Source organism: Columba livia, chromosome 4, assembly GCF_036013475.1.
Source record: "Columba livia isolate bColLiv1 breed racing homer chromosome 4, bColLiv1.pat.W.v2, whole genome shotgun sequence".
In the NCBI taxonomy this organism is placed as follows: domain Eukaryota; kingdom Metazoa; phylum Chordata; class Aves; order Columbiformes; family Columbidae; genus Columba; species Columba livia.
Window position 1 is genome coordinate 74034647 of NC_088605.1, and position 27463 is coordinate 74062109.

Below are 27463 nucleotides of genomic sequence, written 5' to 3' on the forward strand. Positions count from 1 at the left end.
AGCAGAGCTACCACTCATCTATCCTGGCTTAGCAGTTCCTATCTTATTCACAACAACACTCCTGAAGCCTCTGTTTACAGAACATTATGCCAAATGTTTTTATTTTCATTCCATTTGGTTGCTCTGTCTAAAGAACCTTGGAGAGCTGCAGAGAGAAAAATAATTTGATCAGATTTGTTTCGAAAGCTTTCGAAGAAAATGCTGAGAGAATTCCTGAGAGGAGGCAGGAATTGAAGACTAAAGAGCAGGGGAGCCATGGAGGAAGGCTCACAACTTTGGATCTCTGTTTGGATCTGTGTTTGTTGATGTCTCAATGGAAATGGTTTTACTGATTTTACTGAGTGCTGAGCCATGTCCTTTTATGAGATTGGGTGGCGTTATGCCACTGCAAACGGGGTGATAAGACTCTGAAATTGAATATACGGAACTTTGGATACAGGGAAAAGTTTGGACAAGAACAGATGATGGGATCCTGTTCAAAAGAGGGAAAACAGAATGGAGCAGTTGGATCACTCTAGCAATGCAAATAAAGGCTGTAGGATCTGAAGGGCAGCTCTGCCTTCCATTGAACTCAGTATCTGTTTTGCTGTGGCTCTTAACAAGGCAAGTGTTAGAGCCATCAGGGGCCAGGTTTTGCCCCTTTCCACCTTAGTGAGAAAATTTCAGTTGGATTTATATGGTGAGGAATTATGCAACTCATTTTGTAATGCAGAAATAACATTTAGCCTGTTTGTTTTGTATAAAAAACTGCTGAAAGAGAATGGCCAAGGTATAAAAGGAACCACAAGTTGAAAAAGCAATTCAATGAAACTGTGGAGCTGCTTTTATTATTTATATGTTAAAAATTTCTTTTGAAATAGTCTCACTGAGCTTACATGGGTTGTTTGAAGATCAAAAGAAGACTAAGGGTGGCATTTTCAGCAGGGATTTATCCCTGTTCCTTCTCAAGTCAATAGGATTTCCACACTGACAGGTCAGGGAACTGTTCTATAGAGACAGTATAATCTAAATCAAAGCCCGCTTACAATCGCCAGTCCACTGGGAGTCCTACCCCAATGTCAACTACTTCAGGCAAAAATTTTATAGAAGGTCACCCTTTCTATTATTTTTCTATGGCTGACTGCAGTGATACATCTATTTACTCATACTCTGACCATTAATAAAAACACATTGGTAGTTAGATCTTAGTGCACAAGAAGCTTGAAATATTTATTCCAGCCAACTTGAACAGTTCTTGATCTTGTTTGTTAAAATTATCCCATGAATAATCAAGGGCTTCCAAAGGTAGAGGTCAAAATGCAATTCAATTCCTTCCATGCAGCTGGACTATCAGGCAACCCTTCAACTGGGATGTGGGGATCCTGGTGTGTTTCAGGGCCATGAAACGTGTTGTGAACATAACCTCGCTTTATTTTTTTACATTTTTTCTTAAGCAGGCATTGTGGTAGTGGGGTACAGTGGGAGAAATCAGTTTATTGCAGGACTTCTCAAGGACACTTTGGAATGCTGTTTCATTTATATCCTTGCAGACATTACAAGCTCGTTCAAGCCACATCCACATTTGAGTTCTCCTAGACTGATTTTTTTTTAAAGGATAAATCAGGACTCAGGAGCTGCTGGGAAGATGGACTTTCATGTGGTAACACCCTGACAGGTAGCTCTGATCTAACTGGAAGAGGGGAAAGCTCTTTGGAAGCCGGGGCTCAGTGGCAGAGTTTTACTGAGTTTATCTGAACTAGTACAGCTAAGAGATGCCTCAGAGAAATCCCGTCTGAGAGCTCAAAGAAGAGAAGAGAACACCTTCAGATGTATATAAACCTACATTTTTCCTATTTTACAACTTTTGTAGCAGGCAATCTGAGCTGATGATCCATCACGTTACTTCTCAGTGACATGGAACAGGGAGGTCTGTCAGGCAATGAAAGCAAAGCAAGGTGGTGACCGCCCGGTTGTGTCAGGCTTGTCTGCTGTAGGGTTCATTGGAGGAGATGCAGAATACCGCTTAAAAGGAGAGGTATTGCTGAGAGAGCCCTACAGTTCTTCAGGAGGCCCTGGGGATGTCTGTGGAGGACGGTGCTGGTGTTGTCACCGCTCTCCCACGGAAGGCAGGTGACAGGCTGGTGGCTCTGTCTGGTGCTGGGCATTACTTGACTGCAGCGCAGCGCACACTATTGTGCAGATGCGTCCAGTCAAGCTCTAGCTGGGAATGGAAGGAAGGAAATCAATGAATCACCAAGAATCAGCGCACAGCCCTTCCTGCTTTCTTTTGAGAGGTCTTGTTAAGCCTCTGACTAATGAAAGAACTGAAAACACAAATAAGGCTCTAGTCATTACTATGGGGCTTTGGTTTAGGCAAACCCTAGGTGGGGTGTTTTCACAATTGTAATAATGTTTGCTCATATAGCTTCCTTTGCTGGAATAATAAGCTGCTCTTTAATCTCCATCAAAGTGAAGAACAAGCTCATCTTGCATTTCAGCTGCTGCAGTTATCTTCCACTAAGTAGTTCTTTTCACTTTACTAATTTTATTTTACCAGCAATGATGGTGAAACTAAAGCCAGGACGTGGCCATCCCTGAATCTATTATGTGAGTCTTGCATACATGGCGATGCTCCAAGGGGAAGCCCTTGAAAATGGATCTCCACAGTTTCTTAGCTTTGTATTTGGGCACACAAGTGCATTAAAACCTGTGGAGCAACTGTGTGTGGGTGAGGTCTTGAAAAGACATCTTCAACAGCACACTGCATTTATTCATCGATCTATGTTGTCTCACGCTGTCATCCTCATCTTATTTTCTTCATTCTCTCTGCTAGTTCTGCTGCAGTGGATTTCAGAGGGTCAGCAGTTCTAGAAGATAAACCCAAAGCCATTCTGCAAAGCAGGAGCTCCAGTCTGCTGTGAAAATGTCTTCTCCTTTTATCTAAGGGATATTTAAAGGTTTAAGCTCACATCAGTTGCCTTTTAATCTTTGTTTTGTAATCTTTCTAAGACCTGTAAGCAAACACGTTTGCCACCTTGCTCTATTCCTTGAGTGGGTTGGCTACAGTCTCAAGAAAACTTCTTCATGCTATTTTTAGTGCCCCTTTGGATCAATTCCCTACCTCTCTATGACCAGTCAACACTATTATCCTGCAAGCCACGTCGCAATCCTGCAGAGGGTGACTTACTTACATTAATTCCTTTAGAAATACAAGTATTACACTAAATTCAATTAAGGAATACAGAAAGATTCTTGCTCTTTGTAAAATTATTCAAATGTAGTCCCTAAAAAGTATCTGGACAGAAAAATATATAATATGCTCACTCCAAGGACTCCAGGGACAAAAGCTGCCCTGGTCTGTAATGAATGAATTTAGACAAATCAGTGCAAGGTGTGCTGAGAATAACCTAAAAGGACATTAAAAGGCTGTCCTAATTAAAATAAAAATCAGCTTCTAAAAGAGGTTAGTAAAATGGTTACAGCTTTTATGTATAGGCGTGGCTTCAGAAAATAGGAGCATAATTACATTTTTATTTGAAAAGAGGACTTTCTAGGAATAGAGTTACACATATGCTTTTGATTTGTGCTTCTGGTTTGGCTTTGGCTTCTGCTTAAGATTTAGCCTAGGTTTTGGTTTCCAGTGTAGCCTTACCCTGGAGTTCTGCTTTCTGTGTTCCAGAGGGTCTTTACAAGGAAAACAGAACCTTTTTAAAACTAGCCAATTAAAATAGCTTATTTTTTTTTTTTATTTTCTAATTCCCCATAGGGCATCCTGTTACCAGTTACATAGCAGAGACAAACCCATTTCTTCAGCAGAAAAAGGCAGGCGGTTTTGGCTGCTGGGGTGTTCGAGATCCCTGGGGCCCCAGGGGTCCTGTGTCTTGCAGGAGGTGGGAATGGTGCCACTGAAATGTGTGTGAGAACCCATGGAGCCCCTCTGAAGGCTGGACAGACAGACACACCACAAGCGGCTTTCGCGTAGATAGCGAGAGGGAAGGAAGGAAACAACAGGGGGAAATGCGGAGAGACCTGAGAAAACTTCACGAGCATCTGGAGGGAGGAAAGGAAGCGAGACTGGGGTGGCTTTTGGTGCTTGGGGCCCTGCCATAGGCTCTGCTGTCCTTCCTCTGCTCCACCCACAGAATAACTACAGCAATGGGGAGATTTGGGGTTGCAGCTAAAATGGAACCAGAAAATTAGAGCCCTCCTGATTTTGTGTTGGACCTAGAAGTAAAACTTTAATAGTCACTGGAAATACTCGTGCTCTTATTTGGTTGAGAATGCACAGCCAAGATTTCAGACTTGAGAGACTAAATTAGGCTCCTAAACCCCACATTTAGGTGCCTAAATAAGCTACTTTCCCAGAACCTGCTGGGTGATTACCAGTAGCAAAGATCAAGCTACTAATCTTGGTGGCTAAAAAGGATTTAGGAGCCTAACATTAGACACTCACTTTTGAAGCATGCTGATGTTGAGTTTTAGCACATTTCTAACTTATGTATTTTTATTTTTGTGTAGTTTTTTTTTAAATGCAAGTCCAGGACTCCCAGGTTCTCCTGATGTCTTGTGTTAACAGTGTTTGGAAAACATTTGCCCTCACCCACCCCACAGCTCATCATCAAACTTTACAGGAGTTCAGATATATTGACTGAAGGCTGCCATCAGCTTGCCCTGCTTTTCCTGACCAAGGAAATGCATTTGGCGAAAGGTGATAACTGTATTAAATTGAAGGAGGATTTTAGTAATAAAATAGCCCTAGCTTTTCCACATCTGAAGTAGTTTTCCATTGTAACTTGAGAAGGAATAGCAACCAACTACAGAAGTTTGAGTGCTATCTTCATTTTTCTCTCCTGGACGATTATTTATCTTGTTTTTATGATCCCCGATAGAATTATTTGGCTAGTGAGATCTTAGCTGTGTAGGTTTGCTGGGTAGTCATATGGTCAGAATCCACTCCAGCTGAGTATATACTACATGAAATGAGGAAAAATGTTATCAATGCAGGTACAAAGGGGAGAAGTGAAATTTGAGTGAATGAAGATGCAGTAGAGGGGGGGAAAAATTAACCAAACAGAAATAACGCTTATTACAGGGAAATGGAAGGCATCTCAAAACTGTTGAGAACTGGGAAACAAAATGTTGAAAGTCTCACGGTACTGAAAGAAAGACAAAAAGAAGCATTCAGGTGAGTCTTTAGCTCCATGATGCTACGGGAGGTGAACAAACCAGGGAGAATCGGCCACATTTGTCCAAGTGTCTTCTCTGTTAACGACCATGACATGTCTATATGCAAAGGGGTACTCTTGTTCCTCTACCAGTTGGGCATCCAGGTATCAGTCAGTCACATCAGCAAGGTTGTGTAGTTATGAGTGATGGCTGATTCCTGTATAAGGAGCAGCTGAGGTACAGAAGGACAGTATCAGGAGCTTTTGTTGACATGGAGATCACGTCTGTCTTACCTTTTAAAGTAAACCTGCTGTGTGCTTCTTGTTCCATGCCCTGCTACTGTGTACTGGCTAAACTCACTGGTTTTCATGCACAGTGAATGTCACAGACCAATGGTTCAGAGAGTGCACAACTAACTCAGTCCTAGATCTGATGGGGTGGAAAATTCCTGTTGTTGGTGGTATTGTTTCCAACTTGCAGATTGCATCCTGTCCCATAAATTGGGCTAATGCCCAATGGAAATAAAGATGATCCCTGTCCCATGTAGTTCCCATTCTGAGTGAAGCCAGTGCACTAATGTGCATGGGAATGCAATATGAAGCTGAAATAGGATGCAGGAGATTTGTAGAAAATAGAAATACAGGACTTCTACTCGCATGCCACAGTTCTGTCTCCAGGGCCTGATTCTATGAACACTCACACATATCACAAGTATCTTTGTATGTTAAGATGACCAGCTGAATTTAATAGGAATGATCATTACACACTCATTTGTTAACCTGTAAATACAATAATTGTAGAACAGATGTGAGCAGGATTTTCTAAAGTGATCAGCCCTAACACTGCTCATTGAAATTGGTGAAAGGTTGGGTTTGGGTTTTTTAATAGACTTCTCTGGGAGCACAGTAAGGCTGGTCTGGAAGGGTTTGAAGAATCTGCCCTGTAGCTTTGGCTAGAGAGCAGATCTGGCCTGGCTTGAGTGCAGATTTGGTCTGGCGGAACACCAGAAGACATTATTTTGAGTTAAATTCCTCAGCAAATATTGCTCTTTACTCTCCAAAACATGTACTGAAAGGATATATATTACCAGCTTGAAGATTATCAAATGTTAAAAAAATCCTTTATCAAATAAATCTTTCAACAAAATGCTGAAAAACTCAGCAAGTAGCTTGATAAATAGTATTCCATCAGTGCTACGTTTTGAAAGATTCTGTGGGGAAAAAAATCCATTTTAGAAGAGGGAATAAAACAAAAATTTAGCCTGAAAGAAGCATATTTCCAAAGCCATTTCAAATGCTGTCACTAACGTGCAATCTAGCCTGGATGAAGACACCTCCCAGTCATTGTTTTACTTGAAGGATTTTGTGACTCTTCCTGTTGTTTTGCGGTGGGTGGCTCAGTGACTCACCCCGGCACCTCCCAGCCAAACAACAGGATCCCAGGGAAATGAAAGTCTTTGTAATGCCAGTAATGCTACCAAAGGATTGAAGGGCAAGAGCTCTCCTTGCCCTGCTTCTGAAAGCAAGGAGCGATTGCTCCAGACATTGGGAAAAAATTCTTCCCGGAAAGGGTTGTCAGGCATTGGAACGGGCTGCCCAGGGCAGTGGTGGAGTCACCATCCCTGGAGGGGTTTAAAAGGTGTTTAGATGAGGTTCTTAGGGACATGGTTTAGTGCTGGAGTTAGGTCAGGTTATGGTTGGACTCGATGATCCTGAGGCTCTCTTCCAACCTAAATGATTCTGTGATTCTATGATCAAAGTGTGGAGACCACAGAGCAGGGGCTGGCTGTGGGCTGTCAGTGAGATATTGGTCCTCTTGCCCCTTGTTGTTCGGTATTCTGCTAGAGCTGTACTAATGTCTAGGTATTAATTCCTGAAACACAGGTGCACTTTGTGCTGCTGTTTTCTTTCAAGTACCGAGCTGATCTGGTCTCAGTTGTACAGCAGACCCAAGCATCGTGTTATATAGTGATTTCCAGCAGCTATAAGCTATGTTGAAACAGTCTCTTCTTGTAAAGCTCTGTTGTGCAATGAAGATGACATAAAAGAGCTATGTCAATTAAATAAAAATCTTCAGTTACTTGAAAAATTATCAACACTTTACATTTCTCCTAATGTGGATGAAGCTATTCTGCAAAATTGATCTTTCTGTCAGTACAGTAATACCCCTGCAAAAGAGTTTTGTGCTATCATTGCGTCTGCTTCAGTAAATGTGGTGATACAACATGACACTTGACAGGTTTTTGGCTATTTCTACCCATATTTTGTATGGATTTGACAGTTTATGTATGAGGATTCCCACCTCAGATAGCTCTTGATGGATTTGGCATTTCATCTTATTACTCTAATGGGTGAACCCCCAGGCTCCCCAGCTGGTTTGCACATGCAGGCTGAAGATGGGCCTCCAAATCTGTGGGTGATGACAGAAGTTAGATAACCAGTGGATTAACAAATTGATAAATCATACATTTTCCAGACTGAAATTCTACCTTGTAGACTCTAGGAACAGCAAGGGCCCTACAAAAGTGGGAGTTGGGTCTCTGCAACAAACTATGGTGATTATATCTAACTTGTTTTTACATGCTCCTGGTGATGGCGAGACTCCCATCTTCAGCCAAACTATTCAAACAGTAGAAAGTCAGATGAAAACAATATGCTGTAGTTTTATTGAGTGCGTACTTCCTTCGTGAATGCCATTAGGGTACTCAGCCTGAAATGGTAGATGCGTGGGCTGCATTGTCCCAGCCTTGTCATTGTTACTCCCTTCTTTTCCTATCCCTCGAGAGGCAAAAATAACTGTAGAAGTCTGTAGAAGCAATTGATGTCTGCCTGCTACTCCCAGCACTGAACAAAAACGAAAGCCAAGTATTAACTTCAGTATCTGGAGCTCACTGGGGTTTTGCTGTTCAGCTGAGCCATGGGGATTAACCGTCTCCTAACCTGATGCAACTGGAAAGGAAAATATGTTTCCTTAACTTGTTTGAGCATAATATGTAGGTTGGATGTAGTCCTTTTCTTCGTGGAGAGGTGCAGGACAGAAGCAATTGTTTAAATCTCTGTCTGGCCATCTTCTTGTGGTACCCTAAACTTATTTGCATAGGTCTCGACTCATCATTTCTTAATGTCAGTAATTCAGCATTTATCTTAATGTAATAAGTCAGCATTTCTTAATGTTAAATTGAGATATGGTATTGTTGCTGCAAACACCCATGGTGCTAATGTCCCAGAGCATAGTTTTATAACACCAAATATACAGTAGCTAATACCATAAAGTTAATTTAAAAACGTGATTGGCATAATATGTAGTAGTTTACTAACAGCTTTTTGTTACTGCAAGCACTTTCCATTGCTACTGAACAGTCCTAAGTGCAGCACATGGCAGCACAGAATGCTGGTAGTCCATTTTTGCCTGTTGTTTGGGTTTAGGTTCTTTTTTTTTCCCTTAAAGTGTTTTAGTCTTATCCCAGCTATCTGGAAGAAAAAATTAGATGAGTGTAACCAGAGATTAATGTGAATCAGTGCATTCCTGATGGCAAACTGTCCAGCAATATAAGAAATTACTAAAAGAAGGTATATGTGAAAATTCGTCAGCATTTTCCAGCTATCTGAGGATGATCTGAAATACGTGCTTTTAGCAGGTGCCCAAGATGCTTTCATTTTCAGTTGGCTACTTACTGCCTAACTATTGCATGCTGTGGAAAGTGTTTTTGTTCCTTCTGTATTGCTGAATAAATTGGGAAGTAGCAATGCAGAGAACAGGAAAATGTTTATGCTATCTGCGAAGGGGCAGATACACAGTCTGCTAGGAAACCGAAATGCTGGGGGTATATTTTCGCACAGAGATTTAACCCACTTTTCTTGGCAGTGTTGTTTCCTTATCAGACCGGACATGCATTGTATTTTGCATGTGTCAAGAAGTGCCTGCCAGCAGGACTTAGGCTGATAGCAACAACAGGAAGGCTGAAATACGCCAAAGGAATGAAGGCTTGGGAAGCCAGACACTGAAGAGCGGCAGTAATAGCTGTTCTGGATAAGGAGGTTAAGCCACCAAGAGTTCAAGCCTATCAATGCTGGAAGTTGGATTGGAGGAGATGGTAGATAGCACAAGGAAAAATGCCAAGGAGAGAAGAGCTCTGTGCAGCAAAATGTCTATTGGACATTGTCTTGGAGCACAACTTAGTCTCAAATTCACAATATGTGAATTCTGGCTTCTTGTTACGTGTTCCAGAAAAAGCTGGTGATTATGAATTGTGTCTTTACCTCACTTTCTTGACGGAGGAAGAGATGCAGGAAATGAGTGTGCTGGCCCAGCGGCTCCTGCACACTGTCTATCTGCCCAACATGAAATTCTGCACAGCTGCCAAATCTCCCGTAACTCTCCCTTTTTCCAGCCCCAGATCCTGAAGCTCAGAAGCTCCCAGGGTCCTCTAAGAAGTAGCTCAAGCTCCGCAAATCTCACAATGTCGACAAACAGAAACACAACTGGAATCTGGACACTATTTTTTCAGTGACTCCTTTTATGAGTGGAAACACAGGTTTATAATAGACGCTGGAATAGCCGTAGTGTTGGATGCTGAGAAAGCAGTAATACTGTGTTGTATTTAGGTACAATAGGCTCTTTATAATCAGATATTTTATAATGTTCTAAGATGTTCTTTTCTGGCACTAATGGTCCGAAACCAAAGCTGACACTGTTAAAAACTATAGTTTAGACAGACCAATGCACAGAGTATCCTCTCATGGGACTGATGAGAAACCCGATACATTTTTCCACTGCTTGTGCAGAGGAAACTAAATGGAAAAGAGAAACCGCAGAAACTCAGCTCGGCAGAAGTTTAATGTCCAACAACATCTTGCCCAGGAAAACTGACAAGTATGGTTGGAACAGAAAGTACATCTCGCTTTTCAGTACTGAGTTCCACTGCAGTCTCATGCTGCTGCCTGTTTTTTAACCAGGCTCAAGAAGCATGAGCTCATTGCAGTTTACCACAACAAGGATGAGATATATGTCTGGATAGATAGTGGCTGGATTTATTCAGCCATTTGGAAAATCAAGGCATGGTTCAAACACACACTTCTGTTTTGTTTCCTCTAAGACAGCCAACCATATAATCATTCCCCGCATTTCAAACAACACGAGAACCTGAGACTGACTCACTGTTTCCCATTTCATGAGCTCAGGACAGGATGCAAAGCCTATAAACACATTCCGTATGAGTCTTTACATGACATGAAGTTCCTTGTTCTAAGTTTGCAAGCCCATGTTTTTTTATATGCCTAGAATGACTGTTTATGGTCTCTCTCTTCCAGCTCTCCTGGTTCCCCATACACAAACATGACATATGACTTGGGGCAGAGCACCTTTCCTTCCATAGCTTTCTTCTCCCTGCCACTGTAGTTACGCTTAAGCTTCTCTCTGACCAGCAAGATCAAAATATCTACATGTCAGTAATTCACCAACAGAAAAAGAATGGACCTAGAACAGTGTCCTTAGAAGGACCTAGAACAGTGTCCTTAGAAGGACCTAGAACAGTGTCCTTAGAAGGACCTTGACTGTTAAGCAGCACATTGCAACTCCAAGCAAGGAGCTCACAAAGTCAAGGGACAACCACAGGGTGACTTGACCACAAAATCAACCAAATACACGGCTTTTCAAGTAGTTAGTCCAGACCTGAACAACTCCTGAAGCAAATGAACCAGGGCATCAGGTATAGGCTAAACTGCTGTTCTTCCATTGAAGTATATTGCCTACTGGATTAGGAAATAAGGACTGAGCACAAAAAATAAGACTGTCTTTATTGATACACAAGACTAATGAGACAGTGGAATGAACTGTGGCTCATTGAAATACAGTTTTGGGAAAAGGAACATGAGTCATTTAAGTGCAGAGCCCTCTTTCTATCTCACGTTTTGCTGGCAGCAGCAATGGCAGCATCCACTAAGAGACAGATGGACAGATGTAGCTCCGGAGCATAAATTTGCTGCACTCTTTTGACAGCGACATGTATCCTACCGAGTGCCTCAAACATCCTTTGAAATCTGGCAGCCTAGCAGAGTGGCAACTACATTTCTGTAAATATGGTCCTGACTTGTATCGATTGCCAGTGAATAAACATTGAGCCAGTTCCTTCAAACATATTTCCTCCCTGTAGTACGTCAATAGAGTTCCAGGTAGAAAGAGTAGGAAGAACATGCTCGGCAGTGACATATATCTTTACGGAGTCTGTTGGTATTGCAAATAAACAATACTGAAGCCTAATAGCTAGAGTTGCAGTAATTCTATTAGATCTGGCCTTGAAAACATCTTTCGTAAAAGGTACTGAATACAGACTGAACGCGTTTTGGTCTTTAGTGCCTACATAAAGGCATCTAGGCACTTAGATTTAGTGGAATTTTTCACATTAGCCGCTGCCTCTGAATCAAATCAATGTCATTTAAGCATTTCCGTGCTACAAAGAAAAGGTGGCTATCTTGTTTTTTTGAACTACTTAAATCTATTTGTGAGCTTGATCTTTCATATTTTTCATATTACTGTGTGAAGAGGAATTTGGGCACTGACGTTTCTATTCCCTGAGATCTGCCAATGCTTCCATAAAAAATTCAGAATAAAATATCCACATTTTAAAACATCCCTCAGCATGAACTTTCAGAGTAACTTTTATACATGACCACCAAAATATCTTGGTTTTATACTGCTATATTCAGGTTCTTTGGAGTTCTACTTTATATTCAAACTTCGGTATTTGTAATAGACTAAAATGAGTACTTTTAAATACATTTTTTAAAATAACAGAAAGCATACCTAAACAATGTATTTCTACACTGTATCAACTGCATTCTTCAATGTAAATTTACCCTGCTTCTGGAAGGGTATAGGTAAGCCATGGGTAGCTTCTGATAAATACCACTTTAGATATATTTGCTGAAATACAGATGTAACAAAACAACAGGAGTTTGAGATTATCATGCTCTACCATTCTACTGTAAGAGTTAAAATAACCCTCAGTGGAAGGGATGACAAGCATCAATGGGAATGGCTGGCAGATTTGTCACTGTGTTTGTTTCTTCACTTAGTAAATCATCAAAGACTGTGTATCTATCTCTGTATCTTTTCATTTTTCCGTTTGAAAAGACTTTGACACATCTATTCTTTGCATCCACATTGGAAATCACCGGTAGCCCACAACAAGGCAGCACGGTCCATATTATTTCCCGTTTTATGCAATGGTGCTTCAAGAATATTGAAAGATATGTAAAATTTTTGCATTTTCTAAATCTGAAGGGGATTATTTGAACCCCACAGGAGAACTGTGCATTAAAAGGCAATGTTTTTCTCCAAGCAATGTGAACTAAGAAAGAATATATAAATACAGCCTGAGACCAATAAATCTGCAACTGCAAATCCACTGGGGCAGTAAATGGTTTCCCTTTAATAATGAAATACCACACTGGCAAAAATAAATATATAACTCGGGCTACCCCGACCGTTATTGGACTACAAAATAACTGTATTTTAAAACAGAGAGTCCTTTCATTCTCTAGAGTGCTCTTTGGTCATGTCTCAGGTTTTCTTTTGCAACTAGGAGGGCTAAAATTTTACGTGGAAAAATGTGGAAACTGAGACTGTCCCACAGTCGCTTGTTCTGAGGCTTAAAGTGAAACTCCAGATATTCCGGCATTGACAGTAATACCACAGCTGGCAGCAGTACCAATGACCAAATTTCTCTTTATAAAACAAAGCACAAGTTGGCACTGAAGCTGAGTTTCTTGATTTGAAAATAGAAAAGGAGGAAAAACCTTTCTTCAATAAAGGAAACTTTTTTGCTGGTACGGAGAAAAAGAGAAGATTTTCTTTTCAGTGAACACACAGAGGAATAATCTTTTGCTAGAAAGATCACTGGAAGTTTTTAAAACCGTCAATTATTTCTTTTTAAAGGAATTTCCATTGACGAGCGCTGTAAGAATCTCCTAAGGCCTCCTTGAGGCATGACTCGAATTGCACAACCTGGTACAAAGCAAAGACACTTGGTCCTTTCTTCCCCTCCCAGCTGCTTGCATGAGGATGGGGAGCGTTTGCCACTTGTACCTGTGCTATAGGTAGATACTGCAGGGCTGCAACACTCTGTGCCCTTTCTGCCTTTGGTGAGTTTCAGGGAACCGCCACCATCATCATCCTCAGCAGCGCCCTGAGGGCTCCTTGGGATGCAGCTGCTCAGATGAACAGCACTGAACAAAATCAATACTCTCTTAGTCATTCAGAGAGTTTTTCTGGGGCTCAAAACCCGTGGAAAGGATCCTGTCCTCAGGCCTCTTAGATTGTGCAAGAGGTTTCATTTGGGTCAATAAAATAATATTCCTTTCCGCTTCCTTCTTCAGAATTAGCATTTCAGGTGGTAGTTTGGCGATGCAGTAAATAAAAGGTTAGAGTTCCTCTTATTGCATCAGAAACAGCACCAACCTGGGACAAATTGACTCTCCGCGTTCAGATTTATTCTTTTGCTTGAAAGCTTTCTGCTGCAGTAGTTACTGCTTTTCTAGCCCATTCTAGCTTTAGGTCCTATATCAGCACAAAACTAGCACAAAAACTGGCACTAACTCCCTGCTATATGCTCTGAGCAACTTGACCAAAGTGTCGTTGTGTGGCCCACCTCTAGCCTGAGTCAAGTTTCTATTATGGTGTGATTCTTTCCAATGATGGTGGAGAACTTATGTGTTTGCATCTCTCACAGGTGCAAATACCTACATTTGTCCAAATGAAATGCCAGAAACTCATTGTTTACCATCACATTTTTATTAAGCGCTGGCTTCTGTCACCTGGAATAGGCAGAGGATGTGTCTCATAGCCTTAAGATGTAGAAGGGTAATTTCTTTAACTAAACCAAGCTTATTCCACACATGGTGCTGAGGAGCTGCTACCACTTTTCTCTTCCCATGAATAAAACTGTACTGTTGTTGGAAGCACTCTGGCTTAGCTCCTGGGAGTTCCTGCATGCAAAGCCATTCCAAAACCTCCTCCTACAGCAAGAAACAGCTATAAGGAGAAAAAAAAAATCTTAATTACTGCAATGAGTAGGGTTGACTATTTAATGAGTTTGTGAAGTCAAGAGTTGACAGAGAGGGAGATGAGCAAACACACTGCAGCGCATTCTTGTTGTGGTTGAAGTTTTGTGATTAATTGCCACCAGCTGCCTTGAATTGTTAAGGCACAGAGCACAACTACAAGATCATGCTTCGATAGCCTTTATCTCTAGAGCTCTGCTTGGGTTTCTTCCCCAGAAGGTGGAGAAATGGCTGTGAGAAGGAGGGATACCAGAGTTTCCCAGATCAGCTGGTCTGGAGGAGAAGAAAGCGATTCAGCTCTGGCTTATTAGACAGCCCAGGTAAGAGTGTCACTGTGGGCACTACGTTCCCATCCAACAGCACAGCAAATACAGACAAAAGAATAATTAAAAAATCCTTTCCATTACTAATGGAGCAGACACAGCCAAGGCTAGATGCAACTTCTCAAATGAAAGATTGCTTGCTGGAATCACTTCCTCGCCCTGTGCCGGTGGCCTCTGGCATCCTCCCGGTTCCAGGATGGCAGCTGTCTCAGGGAGGCATTCTCTCTGCCTTTAACGGGAAGCAGCTGTGATTTTCACCAAAGCCGCTTTACACAACACATAGAAGAGCCAGGTGAGGGCTCCTGTTGCTCGTTTTGCTCCTCCATGCCTTGCTGCATTATCCCCCACTACCTCCTTGCTCATAAACGTTCCTTTTAAAAGTATTCCCAGCTACAGAATGGAAGCTGGTGATGTGTAGCATATTCTAAAGAAAGGTTTGCATCTGTTCAAAAATCTTCCTGACCTCGTAGCCGAAGAAGAACAAAATAATGTATTAACAAAAACACAGCTCGCTGCCAAAGAAAAGGAGTTCCTGTAAGGACTGAAACAATAAATCTCCTCCGTGCTGAACTCCCAGAGGGAGTATGTTGTGTTTCCTCCTGTTCTTTATCAAAGTCCCCAAAATAAGCAGGAATGGGCAGTGACTAGGCACAGTCTCTACACACCTTTTTCCATGGAGTAATTAAGGCCTGCCTCGGCGTGAGAGAGCACTCCCTGCCCAGCTGTGCGAGGCAGAGCTGACAGCACCAGCACCACCGAGCATGAAGCTCCTGGGGATTGCCTGCTCTTTTCTAGCTGCACTCTGTGTTTGCGCTGTGGGAGGTAAGTTCTTTGGCTTTTTTGGATAGGCTTGTCACGTTTGTGGGGTGTTTTGTGAGCAAAAGCTTAGCTGTCAGTAGCTGGGTGCTTTTTTAATTTATTATTTTAAGGCAGTGATTGAAAGACTGTGTGTTGGAGGAGAAGAAGGTACTAACTGGTAGTTGAGTTATATGTGCTCTGTGAAAAACTTTCCTGCCATTGTATTTTTGTGACAGCTCTCTTTCTGGGTGTCATGAAGCTCTTAAATCTGAGAAGGTTTAAAAGCAGCGGTGTATTTACAAAGGTTTTCTGTTCTGTTTTTCTTCTGTGAATAAAGCAGCTTTTGTAGAGGTGGCTTTAAGGGGAGGAATTGAAATGTCTGTCAGATTTTGCAAATACTGCTCCTGCAAATCAAATCTATCCTAATGGATTTCCCTGGCACTATGTCAGCAATAAGTTTGGCCAAGGGTATCTCTTGGAGATTATCTTAGTTTTACTCCCAAAGACATAGAGGTTACAACATTTATTGAGCGTTAAATAATGAGGGATGCAAGCCTAGGGGCAATATTAGTTACTGAGTGTGACAGCTTTTGAAAGTGATTCTCAAGTGCACAGATTTAACCAAACTTTGTGGTGTTCATATGATCACTTAAATCTGTTTTCAATGTTCTTTAGCTCGAAAGATTGTGCTTTTACAGTGGAATTAACTAGTAAAACCTGAAAGGGTGAGAGAAACTGCAACGAGGGCCAAAGTCTTTCATCACCTTTGTCAACAGATACATCTGAAGTCAAATCTGCTTTGTATCTGTACTTTCATTTGCTGGCCTTCTGGTGTGAATACTCATTACCAAAGCTTCCACAAATGCCTATAGATCACCTGTGAAACAGAAGCTGAAAGATTGATAAAACTAGATTAGCTGATCTACAAAATGTTAATCAACTTTTGCTCAGGTTATGTGTTAAAATCTAGAAATGTCTTTTGTGGTGTAGCTCATGTTATTGCTTGGGCTCACTGCTGTTAGAAAACAAATTAATAAAGGAGATTAAAAATAAGATTGTGCTACAAAAAGAACTGGTTTTAAATCTATGTTAAGTAAGTACGAGTCCCAAAAGTCTGTGTTGAGATACTATTTATTCTCTGTCTGCCACTCCTAATAAAAATAGCCTTCCTGTCATTGTTAAACCTTTAATTTTACAACTTCTGAAAGTGAAGTGGAGTTGGATCAAAAGGAGCATATTTAAGACAACAGTCCATAAAGCTTATCAGAAAGCAACATGCAAACGTGGGAGGAATTCTGTCGGTTTTATACAATCCTTTCTTTAAAAAGGATTTTCCCTCCTCTGCATGGTATGAACAGGGCAGAACTGATGACAGTGGATGAGCAAATTTCATTTAGGATATATTTGCTCTGAACAGTTTTGGTTCTGTAGAAGTATTTTTTTAAATGCTTCATTGCAAGGTAGACACAGCAGTTAAATTCTGTTGCATAATTCATATTAGAAAATGAAGACTGTGTGGGGAAATTTGCAATATGTCTCTATCTACCTTGTGAAAGTAAAGGAGCATACTCTGGCCAAGCTTCCTTCAGGCTGCCCCACACATCACCTGTTAAGACAGGAGCAGCTTTATTGTCTGTTATGTGAGGCTGGACCAAAGTCTTTGGATTTCCACTGTTTGTGATCACTAAGGTGGCCGGGACATCTGGGCTGTAACAGTGGGATCTTACGATCTGAAGAGAAAGATGAAAGCGAAGGAGGCTGACACCCGTCCCTTCATGCTCAGTCTCCCCTTTTTGAGCATTGGAGACAGCAGAAAGACATTTCTCCAGTTGCTTAGAAACACTTTTAGTATTTTAAAATTGATGCTCAGTACAATTTAGAGCAGGTCAAATCACACCCCGGTGTTTTAGTACTCCCTTCCCCAGGTTTTGGGGTAGTTTGTTTTCAAAGCTTACCAAGACAAGTAATGTGTGGGCTTGCAGCCTCTTCATATAACACACAAGCTGCTTGTCTTTGTACCTTTTGTAAATCATGCAGAAGTGGACAAGGGTGTCTCCATTGTGGTTAGTCAAGAACACACCGAGTCTCCTCCAGGGCTTCCAAATTTCATGCCTTGTCTTCAGCCTGTGTGCTGGCGATGCTTTCTTGGTAATTTTCTGTTCATCTCGGGATCTTGCATTGTCAGAAGTCGCTAATGTTTTGGTGGGATCTACCCTCTGTCAGCAAATTACTGGAGGCTCGGTTATGTACAGATGTGGAGGACAGTGGCCTCCTGACAACTCGTCCCTCCTCTCAAGGCTTTTCTCAACCCTTGGAGAGCCAAATGACGTGTAAAGCAGAAGTTCCTCCATGCTTATCTAGAGGTGTTCAGTCCTCCTGGCATATTGCCCTTTATTCTTACCTGCTCCAAAATGTTTCCCAAACAGAAATGCTTTCTGCATTGGTTCATAGCATTTCCAGCTTCAAACTGGATACAGGATCAAAGAACATATTGCTAAATCGTAGTAACACAATATAGATGCTCCTTAATCTGTATGTACTCCTAAAATGTGTAAGGGTGTTGGTTGTTCTTCTAAAATATGAGGGGTGAGGAACTGCGATGTGCTTAAAATGTAAGCACTTAGAGGTCACATCTTCCTGTGCTTTGGCTTTTTAATACAGCTTGGCTACAGCTCCGTGGCCCAGCAGATGTGCTCCACAATGTGCTCCGCACACAACTTCCTTCTCACTCAGACACCCAAGTTTCTCTCTTATAGAAATAATAGCAGGAAAGAGCGGGGTTGTGCTCCTCTTAGCATTGGTCTGGATGCGTGCAGGTGCTGGTAGCAGCTGGAATGCGCTGGTTCGTGTTGTAGACATACAGTGGGTGGGTTTATTAACGTTTGATTAGTGACCCCTGTTGACAGCTAGCAGTACCTTTTTCCAAGGATGCTCTTATCAAAATCGATGGCACTGCAAAAAACAAACCAAACAAACCAAGGGTCCTTTTCATTTTTGGAGCATATCTTGGCATTGAGAGCCTGGCCCAAAGGCCACTGAAGCAATTTGGAGCTGTTGCATTACACTGTGAATGAACCCTAAGTTACGTGCTACCTGACCCCCTTCCCTGTTAAGGGAATGCTGTGGATCCTGGGATATCGTCCCCAATCTACAACACAGCAGATTAATCCTGGCTCCCAGGCTGATAGCTTGAGAAAAGTTCCACTAAAACAGAGCTCCTAGAGTGACTTTATACATTTAGAGCCACCTGAACTCTACTCTTGTTGATGTTAACTAGGGAAGGTGGACAGCCATTTCCTTTCCCATCTTTCTCAGCCTTTTAAGAATTCATTTTTTTTAAATTAAATACTAACTAAACGGGAGCAATTAAAAGCTTTGGAGCATGGTCTCCCATCATTCTGGGTTATTATTCATGGCTGTGCTCTGGAAGAGCACAGACTGCCACAGCTGGATCATTGTCTTATCTCTGAAAGTCTGAGAAACTAATAGACTTCAGACAACCACCTGCTTTTTCACACCTTTAGCTTGCTTGAACCCACACTTTTAATATCTTGAAAGTTTGCATGTTGTGGAAAAAATGAAGTGTTTTGGGTGTTTCCCTGCAGTTTGCAATTTTTTCTCAAAAATTGTAGTGCTGGTTCTTACTGTTGCCTTTAATTGAGTTTTTCCTCCCTTCTCCCACTGTCACATTCCTTTCATTCATTAGAGCTTTCTCACATTGGGCCAGTTTTACCGAATGGATTTTAAAGGTGTATTTATTACTGGACAGAAGAAAACTCCTTGTTCTAGCCCCAAACCTGCATGCAAGTTTATTGCATTTCCTGAGGATAGAAGCAGGTGGCTTGATACCTGCTCGATAAGGAGATTATGATTTGCAGCCAAAATAAATAGAAACTGAACTTGAAGGGCAAGTTGCCTGCAGCATTTGGTTCCAAACCTGAGACTACATAATGCCACATAACAAGCCCAACAAATGGTTGTCTCTTCTATAAATTTACCAGAATGTTTTATTTTATTTAGCTCTTTTATCTGGATTAAAACTTGGAGCTCTTCTTTATAAATTAGCAAAAACAATCTTCTGAGGCGTATGTTTTGGTTTTGTAAGTTTTTACTAAATAAGAAAGGACCTTGAATTTGGTTTTGAGTTGTTTATACATCCGAGTTCTATGTGAAAAACATGCAAAAATACTAATTAAAAATTATCTTTAAGACACTCTTAACCTAGGGAAGGGAGTATTTTTAGCTGAGACCATTCAGTAGCCAGGCTAACTTCACAGTTTAAATAAGTCCCCACAGTAAAATCACATGGGAAAGACATCCTTAATATTTGTGTTGCTCACAAAGGGGGGGTTGGGTGTTGTTTGTATTTTTTGCTGAGACAACTCAAGGATGAATATCTAAAGGTTTTATTTTGCAATTCCATAAACAGAGAGACAATGTAGGATTTGTGTGTGTAGCAGCTGTTATTTCCAAATACAAGTCAAGAATCAAAGACCTGGCTCCCCTAGAAGACAAACATTTACTTTTGGTTTCAGCTGCCACTCTAAAAATAAGTGTCCCAGATTCAAACAGAAGACTCAAAACCCTGAGTCGCACCATGTCCTGCCATGCAAACCGCTGTCATTGTCCCAGCACCTGAGCTATCAGGTAGCCATACCTTGGCATTCATCTCGTGAAAGCGGATCCTTAGATGTCCTGACAGCAGCCCAGACACACCTGCAAACAGGTCTGACGCAATTTAACATGATGCTATCTCTGAACCTTATCTCCCTGTGTGAGAAAGCTCTGATGATCACTTGCTGATCCAATGGCTCTAAGGGAGCACAATGCAGCAGATGTGATCTTCTGGGGTATTGTCCCCTTGCAGGAGAGGTGGAAATTGGGTAGGAAGCCTTCTGATGCCACCCGCACATGCACTACAGGCTGGTCTGGATGAGTCCAAACTAATTCCAAAACTTTTAATTCCTCAGCAGCCAGGCTATACAACAGCCCCTTTCAGGCCTGAGTAGCCAGCTAATGCTCCAAAGGTTACGTTTCAAACTAGTAACACGGCAAAAACTGACTGGTTTTATATGGAAAAGGGATGCTTGCTTGACTTTGGTACAGGTACAAATCCTAGCTTGTTTATCAGAGTACTTTACAATTTTTAATCTCATTTTTTCCATTGGCACTAACGTGCTCCTGACTGTTAGCTGGATGTTGTAGATACGCAACGCATCTCAGGTTGCTGAGACCACAGAGCAATCAGCGCATAGTTTTGCATCATATTTATCTGCTGTAACCTTTTTGCCTTGTCTAATCGCTCTAATGAAATTATGCATTTTGCTGGGATGGAAGCACTACACCAGCCTTCCTGTTTAAAGATTTCTACGAGACGTGTATTCATTCTAAAAAGCACTTCTCAGTGTGGTACTTGGTTTGAGGAGTGTCGGTGCAATCAAAACTTTACAGTTAAATCAATTAAATCCCTGATTATATTAATGAGATGTTTATACTTCCTGCAGATTTCTCCTTTCGTAATCTTTAGCAGGAGATGAAAATCATATTTGGGCTTGACAGGTTTGGCTATTGAGGCAACAACTGATCAGAATGGCAAAAACCTTGGATTTTAGTCTAAGGAAAACAGTGCCAGGAGATTTACTTACCTTCTTGGCCAAGGTTTCGCATTATTTTCCTCCGTAAAATACATTACTTATTTGTTGAGCTGTGTTTTCATTGCATGATCATTATTTGGAGTTATCAGAGCCCCATATATTCCCTCACTTTACTAGTCTCCCACTTCTTTGCATGCTCAATAGTCTAGGCTTTTATTTAAAATACAGTGTTGATAACCTTCTAAATGTTAATGTGTGTATGCTATCCATTCCAGTGGGAGGACAGTGTGAAATCTTCTTTCCTTGACAAATGAATTGACCCTTCGCGTTTCAGGACAGGTTATATATCATAGCAATATAGATGGTATAAATATCAGCGTTTGTGAACTCATTCAAAGGCTGTGCAAGCAAAAGTATCACCAAACGTTATTAGGTGAAATGGCAAAAAAAGTTGAAGATTACTCTTGCAAGAAATGAGAAATGTGCATGTTTTCACCCCCAAGTTCTCCGTGTCACGTCTTGGTAGAGGGGTAACTTTGGACATGGTACACGGCTAATGCTTCCACTGCCATTCAAAGTCCCCCAAAGCCAAAATCTGGGCTTTTTTGCCCAGGAATTAGACTCTCTGAAACCCCTACAAAGTTGCCCAAACATCATTTCCCCTTGGCTCCTGCAGATGGTCATAAAGGCTGAAGCCTGTGGCATCTCAAAAGAATTGTTTGGGGCCAGTGTGCAATTCAATTGTCGTTACTCATTTTTGCTCTTTCTGAAAACAACTGAATTCTTTGAATTATAGAGCTTTCTGGACACCCTATGAATTTAACTCTACTTTGCCACAAAACACATAGATCTCAGAAATTACAGCCAGCACCAAAAGCCGACTGCCCAGAAAGGCAATTAAGGTAGAGCAACTTTAGGTTCTGTTTAGGAAGGTTTTTTCTTGCAAGAGTAGCATATTAATATATTTGCTATGGTTCAGAAGGCAGCAAATGTATTTACCAAACTCTTGGGCTTCCTTTGCAACAACTCAAGTAGCTTCTAATGTGTAACAAGAGGAAAAACTTACTGAAGATTTATGGCAAATAAGCCAATTTCCAAGCCGTACCAATGAGAGCAAGTGAAAGCCAAAACACAGGTATTAGAGGTAAAAAAATCTCACGGTGCAGGACTGTATCTTGGTTTTCTGCGCATTTTATCCTGTCTAGTTCGAATGGCTCCAGAAGAATTCACTATTTGCTTTTGCAAGGTGTTCCCTGTGCTAGTGGCATCATGTGGCCAGTGCGTCTCAATGCTGCTGAATTTAGGTGAACTAGTGCACAATTTATCTTATTGGCTCAGTGACACTTTATTGCAATGTACTGTCTGCTTCCTCGCTAATTGCTTTCACTTTGCATTCCCAAGAACTGGCAGAAAAAACTGTTTTCAGGTGCAAAAAAAAATGGAAAACGAGGATTGGTCATATATAGAAGAAATGGCCAAGGGAGAAAAAGATTGGAAGGGTTTGAGTAGGAATGGAACAACTCATTCATGCAGTGGTTGTATCACATTGGTAGAAATTAAAAATAATGTGAGTATTTAGTCAGCTTTGCAAGGTATTCACAGACAAGGTCTTCCTCAGCTATATGTGCCAGTTACAGAAATCAAGTATTTTCAATATGTATCCTTCATCCTTGCATATAACTTAACTCCAATGAGACTGTACTCTGGTCTTGCAAAGCCTGTTTTGAGCTTTCCCTTTGGGATATTCTGCACCATTTAACCTTTCTTCTAGGCAATGTGGCAAAGACAAGAGGGACTTGATTGAGCATGGAATTGCATTAATTATGGGAGCGATTTACAGTGTTTCCACAGAAAGTTTTCTGGTGGGAACAGGTTTTTGATGCTCCAGGGCCTTTCAGAGCTTTGTCAGGAATAGAGCGGCATGGGCGGGTGCGGCTGAAATGGGTGTCTGGGCTGATCCCGGACATGCTAAGAATAAATACATCACAGCAGACACTGCAGTGACCCTTTCCTGAATGATACAATTAGTCCTTTTCCTGGGGGTGCATTCGGATCACAAACATAGAGCAGAACAACTATGATTTCGCTAATTGCTGCGGCACATTGCAAAGAAGAACCACCGATTGACCTGGGCTCAGCTTCCCGTCTGCCTGTTTTGTATCTGCCCTACCCAAACACACTCTTTCCTGGGAAACAAAAATAGGCTTGCAAATAGCACGGTAAGGAAAAAGCATTATAAGGGTTACCCGGAGAAGGACATAGTTTTTCTCTCCTCCTCCTGGGTGGAGGTGACTTACACCAACACTCCTCTTCTTTCCTGTTGCAGGGGAACAGCTCTCCTCTTTTTCTTGTCCTACTCAGCAATGCACAATATGTAAAAAGCCTTTTTCTATATAAAACTGCACCCATTAGAGACATTTTCAAATGGATTTAGCATGACTAACACAAGGGGGGGTAGCGGTTTGTTTTTCATACTATAAAATAACCCTGAGTAACTCCTACCTTTTATCTTACACATGGACAGACAAATATATCACCATCAAAGGGTGACAATCTGGTGGCTTAAATAGATTCAAAGGGTTTAATTAAAACCTATTAAATAGGTTTAACAGGTTTAAATAAAGAGAAGAACAGAGCTTGGAGCCTTTGTCCAAGGCAGGCTGGGGTGCTGATGAGCATGCTGAGCACATTTATTACTTTAGGGAGTGCGAACAACGTGCTCATCCTTCTGTAATACACAGTAATAAAGATACCCACCAAGCTTCACGTAGGAGCAGGAAGTGTACTGAGGAAGCTTGTGATTAAAAGCCCTTGATAGGGAGCTTGCATTTCTTCCAAGTCAATAAAAGAAACCATGAAAGTGGCCGGTCAGTGCCCAGGTTTCTATGTCCACACAAGCAAAGAGGCAAAGCATGCTGCGCTTGGGTCATTTCGGATGCTAAATAAAGCATGGAGCCACACGTCCAACTGTCCCCATTACTGTTTCTGATGAGGGGGAGCCCTCAACATCCTACAGCTGTGTGGGCAGCTGCATTTCCAGTATTTCTCTGTGCGGTGGCTCCCCACGCAGGAGCTCTTTGCTGGCTCTGTGGAAACAGCGCTGTTTGCTTGGGGAATTGCTGATTCCCAGCAGCTCTCGGCTAGTGCTGGTTTTGGGGCATGGGCGAGCAGGGGGGGCACCGGGACACTGCTGGCACCAAAGCCGCTTTTCCTGCCTTCTCCTCATTCCCTGCTGGAGAAATTGCAGCAGCTCCCTCCCTTTCCTTCCTCTCCTCAGCTCTTGCTGCCAGGAGCCTCCAGCCCACCCGGTTCGCGTTTCCTCTGCAGAGCCCGAGTCCCACACCGCTGTCTGTTCCCAGGCCGTGCAGGAGCAGCCCCGTCCCTGTCTCTCTTTCCGGCTATGGGACTTTGCATTCATGCTCTCCCTTCCCCAACGTCTTCCTCTCTTGCTTGTCTTCAGCTGCTTTTGCTTTCTGCAAACTGTGCTCTTCTGGCCCAGGGACTTCTCCTCCCTGCCTTGGTGTCTCCCCCTATGCTCCTGCCCATGTTTCTTCTCTCTTTTTTTGTATCAGGGCATCTCTGTTGTGTGACACCAGCCTGCAAACCGCGAGCTACAGTGGAGAAGTAGGAACTTAAATGTAGGATCTCAACGTGTAGGATTTGTATAGAATCATTTCAGCTGGAAGAGACCCTCAGGATCATAGAGTCCAAACATAACCCAAACAAACTCCAGCACTAACCCATGTCCCTAAGAACCTTGTGTAAATGCCTTTTAAACCCCTCCAGGGATGGTGACTCCACCACTGCCCTGGGCAGCCTGTTCCAATGCCTGACCACCCTTTCCATGAAGAATTTTTTCCCAATATCCAATCTAAACCTCCCCTGGTGCAACTTGAGGCCATTTCCTCTTGTCCCATCACTTGTTACTTGGGAGAAGAGCCCAAACCCCTCCATGCTCCAACCTCCTTTCAGGCAGTTGCAGACAGCGATCAGGTCTCCTCTCAGCTCCTGTTCTCAGGCTGAACAGCCCCAGTTCCCTCAGCCGCTCCTCATCACACTTGTGCTCCAGCCCCTCACCAGCTCCGTTCCCTCCTCTGCACTCTCTCCAGTAGTTTTTGGTTTGCTGCTGGAGGCAGAAGTGACTGAAAGGGAAGGTAACAGCTTGGCAAACAGGAGCTGGTTCCCCGCCTCCCCAGGCTTCCAGCTGGTTGCCACCAAGCAGCAAAGAATGTGGCCTCTCTCCCTGCCTTGTGGTTTTTAGCATTGCGTGTAGTATCTGATTACATCTCACAGGGCTTTGCGAGACCGGGCTGGAAAAACACATTGCAATTCTGGCCCGTGATCATACTGCAGTGGTGGTGATTCAGTGCGGGACTGCTATTAGGGATGCAGCTTTCCTTTCACCAGGTGTTGTCACAGCGTGAGTATTTGTGTGCAGTTACTATTGCAGACACATCTGAATGTGTGTGTAAGGCATGCCATGCCTTGGGTATTGCTTTACCGTGCCGAGGAAATACGAAGACATGAAGGCTGTGTATTTTTCTTTGAGCTTGCTTCAAATCCCTGACGTTTGCAAATGGCTTTGTTTAATTTGACATCCTTAACTACACACTGTTATCAGCTCCAGACATTCACTGGATTACATCACAACTTTGATTCCTGCTAATAATGTAGCTGATATGACTGTAGAGGAAAGGTTTGAAGTATGAGTCCTTAAGGATTAAATGTACTAGAAAGACTATTACTTTTATCAAATTTATTCTTGTAGAACAAAATATCTGCAGGTTTTGTTTGTGTTGGGTTTGGGATTTTTTTAAATTCTGGAATGTTTAATTGATAGGTTTGATACTTGAGATCTTAGAGGTTTTGAATAGGAAAAAAGCAATTAATGATTTTGAACAATACTGTTAAAATTGCACTTAAACCTCTTCTAAGAGTACATCCCAAAAGGAAGTTTTTATGATCTAGAAGCATGTATGCTTCCTCTAAGATTAATTTTTTTAGTGTTTACTGGTTTTCTAAGTAATTTGGTTAGTCATTTTTAGCCATTTGGTGACTGACCTATGACCACAATTCAACACTGTTGTTTGATTTTTGGGAAGTTTCATGTCACAATTTTGGCCTAAACAAATTCTCCAAGTGAAACTGAAAGTACTACATGGATGACAGTTCTTAAGATTTATAGAAACACCGTAGATAAACCCCTCTGCTCTTAAAAACATGCATGTCTTGAACCTGCAGATTTCCTGGCAATGTATTTCTCTTGGCATTAGGTCGTTATTATTTGTGCAATTAGAACGTGGGGAGTGGGGGAAAGCTGTATGTAGTGGAAATAACATAAACTGCAGAAATGCAGAGGGAGAACTGAAATAACAACAGTTATCTAAAATTAATGCCATTCCTTGCTCGGTCCTACATTACAGAATTCTGCAGTATTTTCAGAGAGTTTATTCTGCACTTGAACACAAAAGCAAAATATTGAGAAAGCCGAGGTCAGTTGCAAATGCAAAGTTTGCAGCCTGTATCCACGTCATTATTCTGGGAGATCCAAATGATAAAAACTGCAGATGCAGTTGAGAACCTGACCTCAAATACCTGTTTCTTGCACAACTCCATTAATGCTAGAGTGCGGTGCCATTGTGTGTTGTAGGTTGTAGTCCTCTAGAAAGTAAGAATGTACTAATATTCCTCTTTTATCGATGGGACACAGGGAGTATCTGTGTGGCAAAATTAATAGAAACACCCTAGCTGATCTGTATGAGGAAGACTAGGTTCCAGACGCTCCATCTAAACTCATTAAGCTGTATTGTTCTACACAGACCTTCCAGGGAGGCTGGAGTAATCTCTACTCCCCAGTCATAGCCATTTGTGTTATTGGTGATGGTATATCCAGGAGAGCTGTAAGCCAGCAAGCTCACACACTGTTTATGGCACTGATGATTTTTATGGTTCTCCGTTAACATCCACATCCTTCTCAAGACCCTTCCAAAGCTGGACCAAGTACTTCAGCTATGGCCTAAGCGGTGCTGATCTGAACGAAGGGAATTTAATATGAATATATGCTCCTGTCTACCTAGTATGAGGTCAAGTAAAAAGATTTCTAGCAGAACATTTCACTCTGTTTCTGCAATGACAGTGACTTTTCCATAAAAATAGTTTCTTCTCATAATGACATATTGATGGCAAACTGGACAGCATTCAAATTCAGTAATTAGTTTAGTCAATATGTATTTTGAACAATCTATTCATCTTTCTAAATGTTTTTAGTCTGACTTTTTGACATTTGCTTTTGTATTAGCTGTTTTATGTGGTGTTTCATACTTAGTAGTTTGTATTCTGTAGTGTCCTATAGTGTATAAATAGTTCTGATGTAATATTACACGGTCATTTCTACTTTTTTTTTCTGTCCTGATTATAGCAATAACAGACACCTAATTAACACAAGGTCAAAACCTGCTTATCTTAGTCTTCCCAGTGTAAAGGTAAAAATAATGAGAGAGAAAGAGGGAAGAAATGACGAGAGCTCCAAGCTCGGACCTTGGAG

General features: G+C 41.8%; 1 protein-coding gene across 3 annotated transcripts in view; it reads left to right on the forward strand.

The window, feature by feature from the left end:
* Positions 1-14703: 14703 nt before the first annotated feature.
* Positions 14704-27463, forward strand: part of EMCN (endomucin) — a 49972-nt gene continuing 37212 nt past the window's right edge. For 2 of the 3 annotated variants that reach the window (XM_065062353.1, XM_065062350.1), the window contains exon 1: positions 15170-15349. In XM_065062353.1, coding sequence (XP_064918425.1) covers positions 15289-15349 — 61 coding nt within the window. In that variant the 5' untranslated portion in view covers positions 15170-15288. Of the gene's footprint in view, positions 15350-27463 lie in introns of all 3 variants that reach the window. The other variant, XM_005515238.4, reaches the window with a different exon arrangement.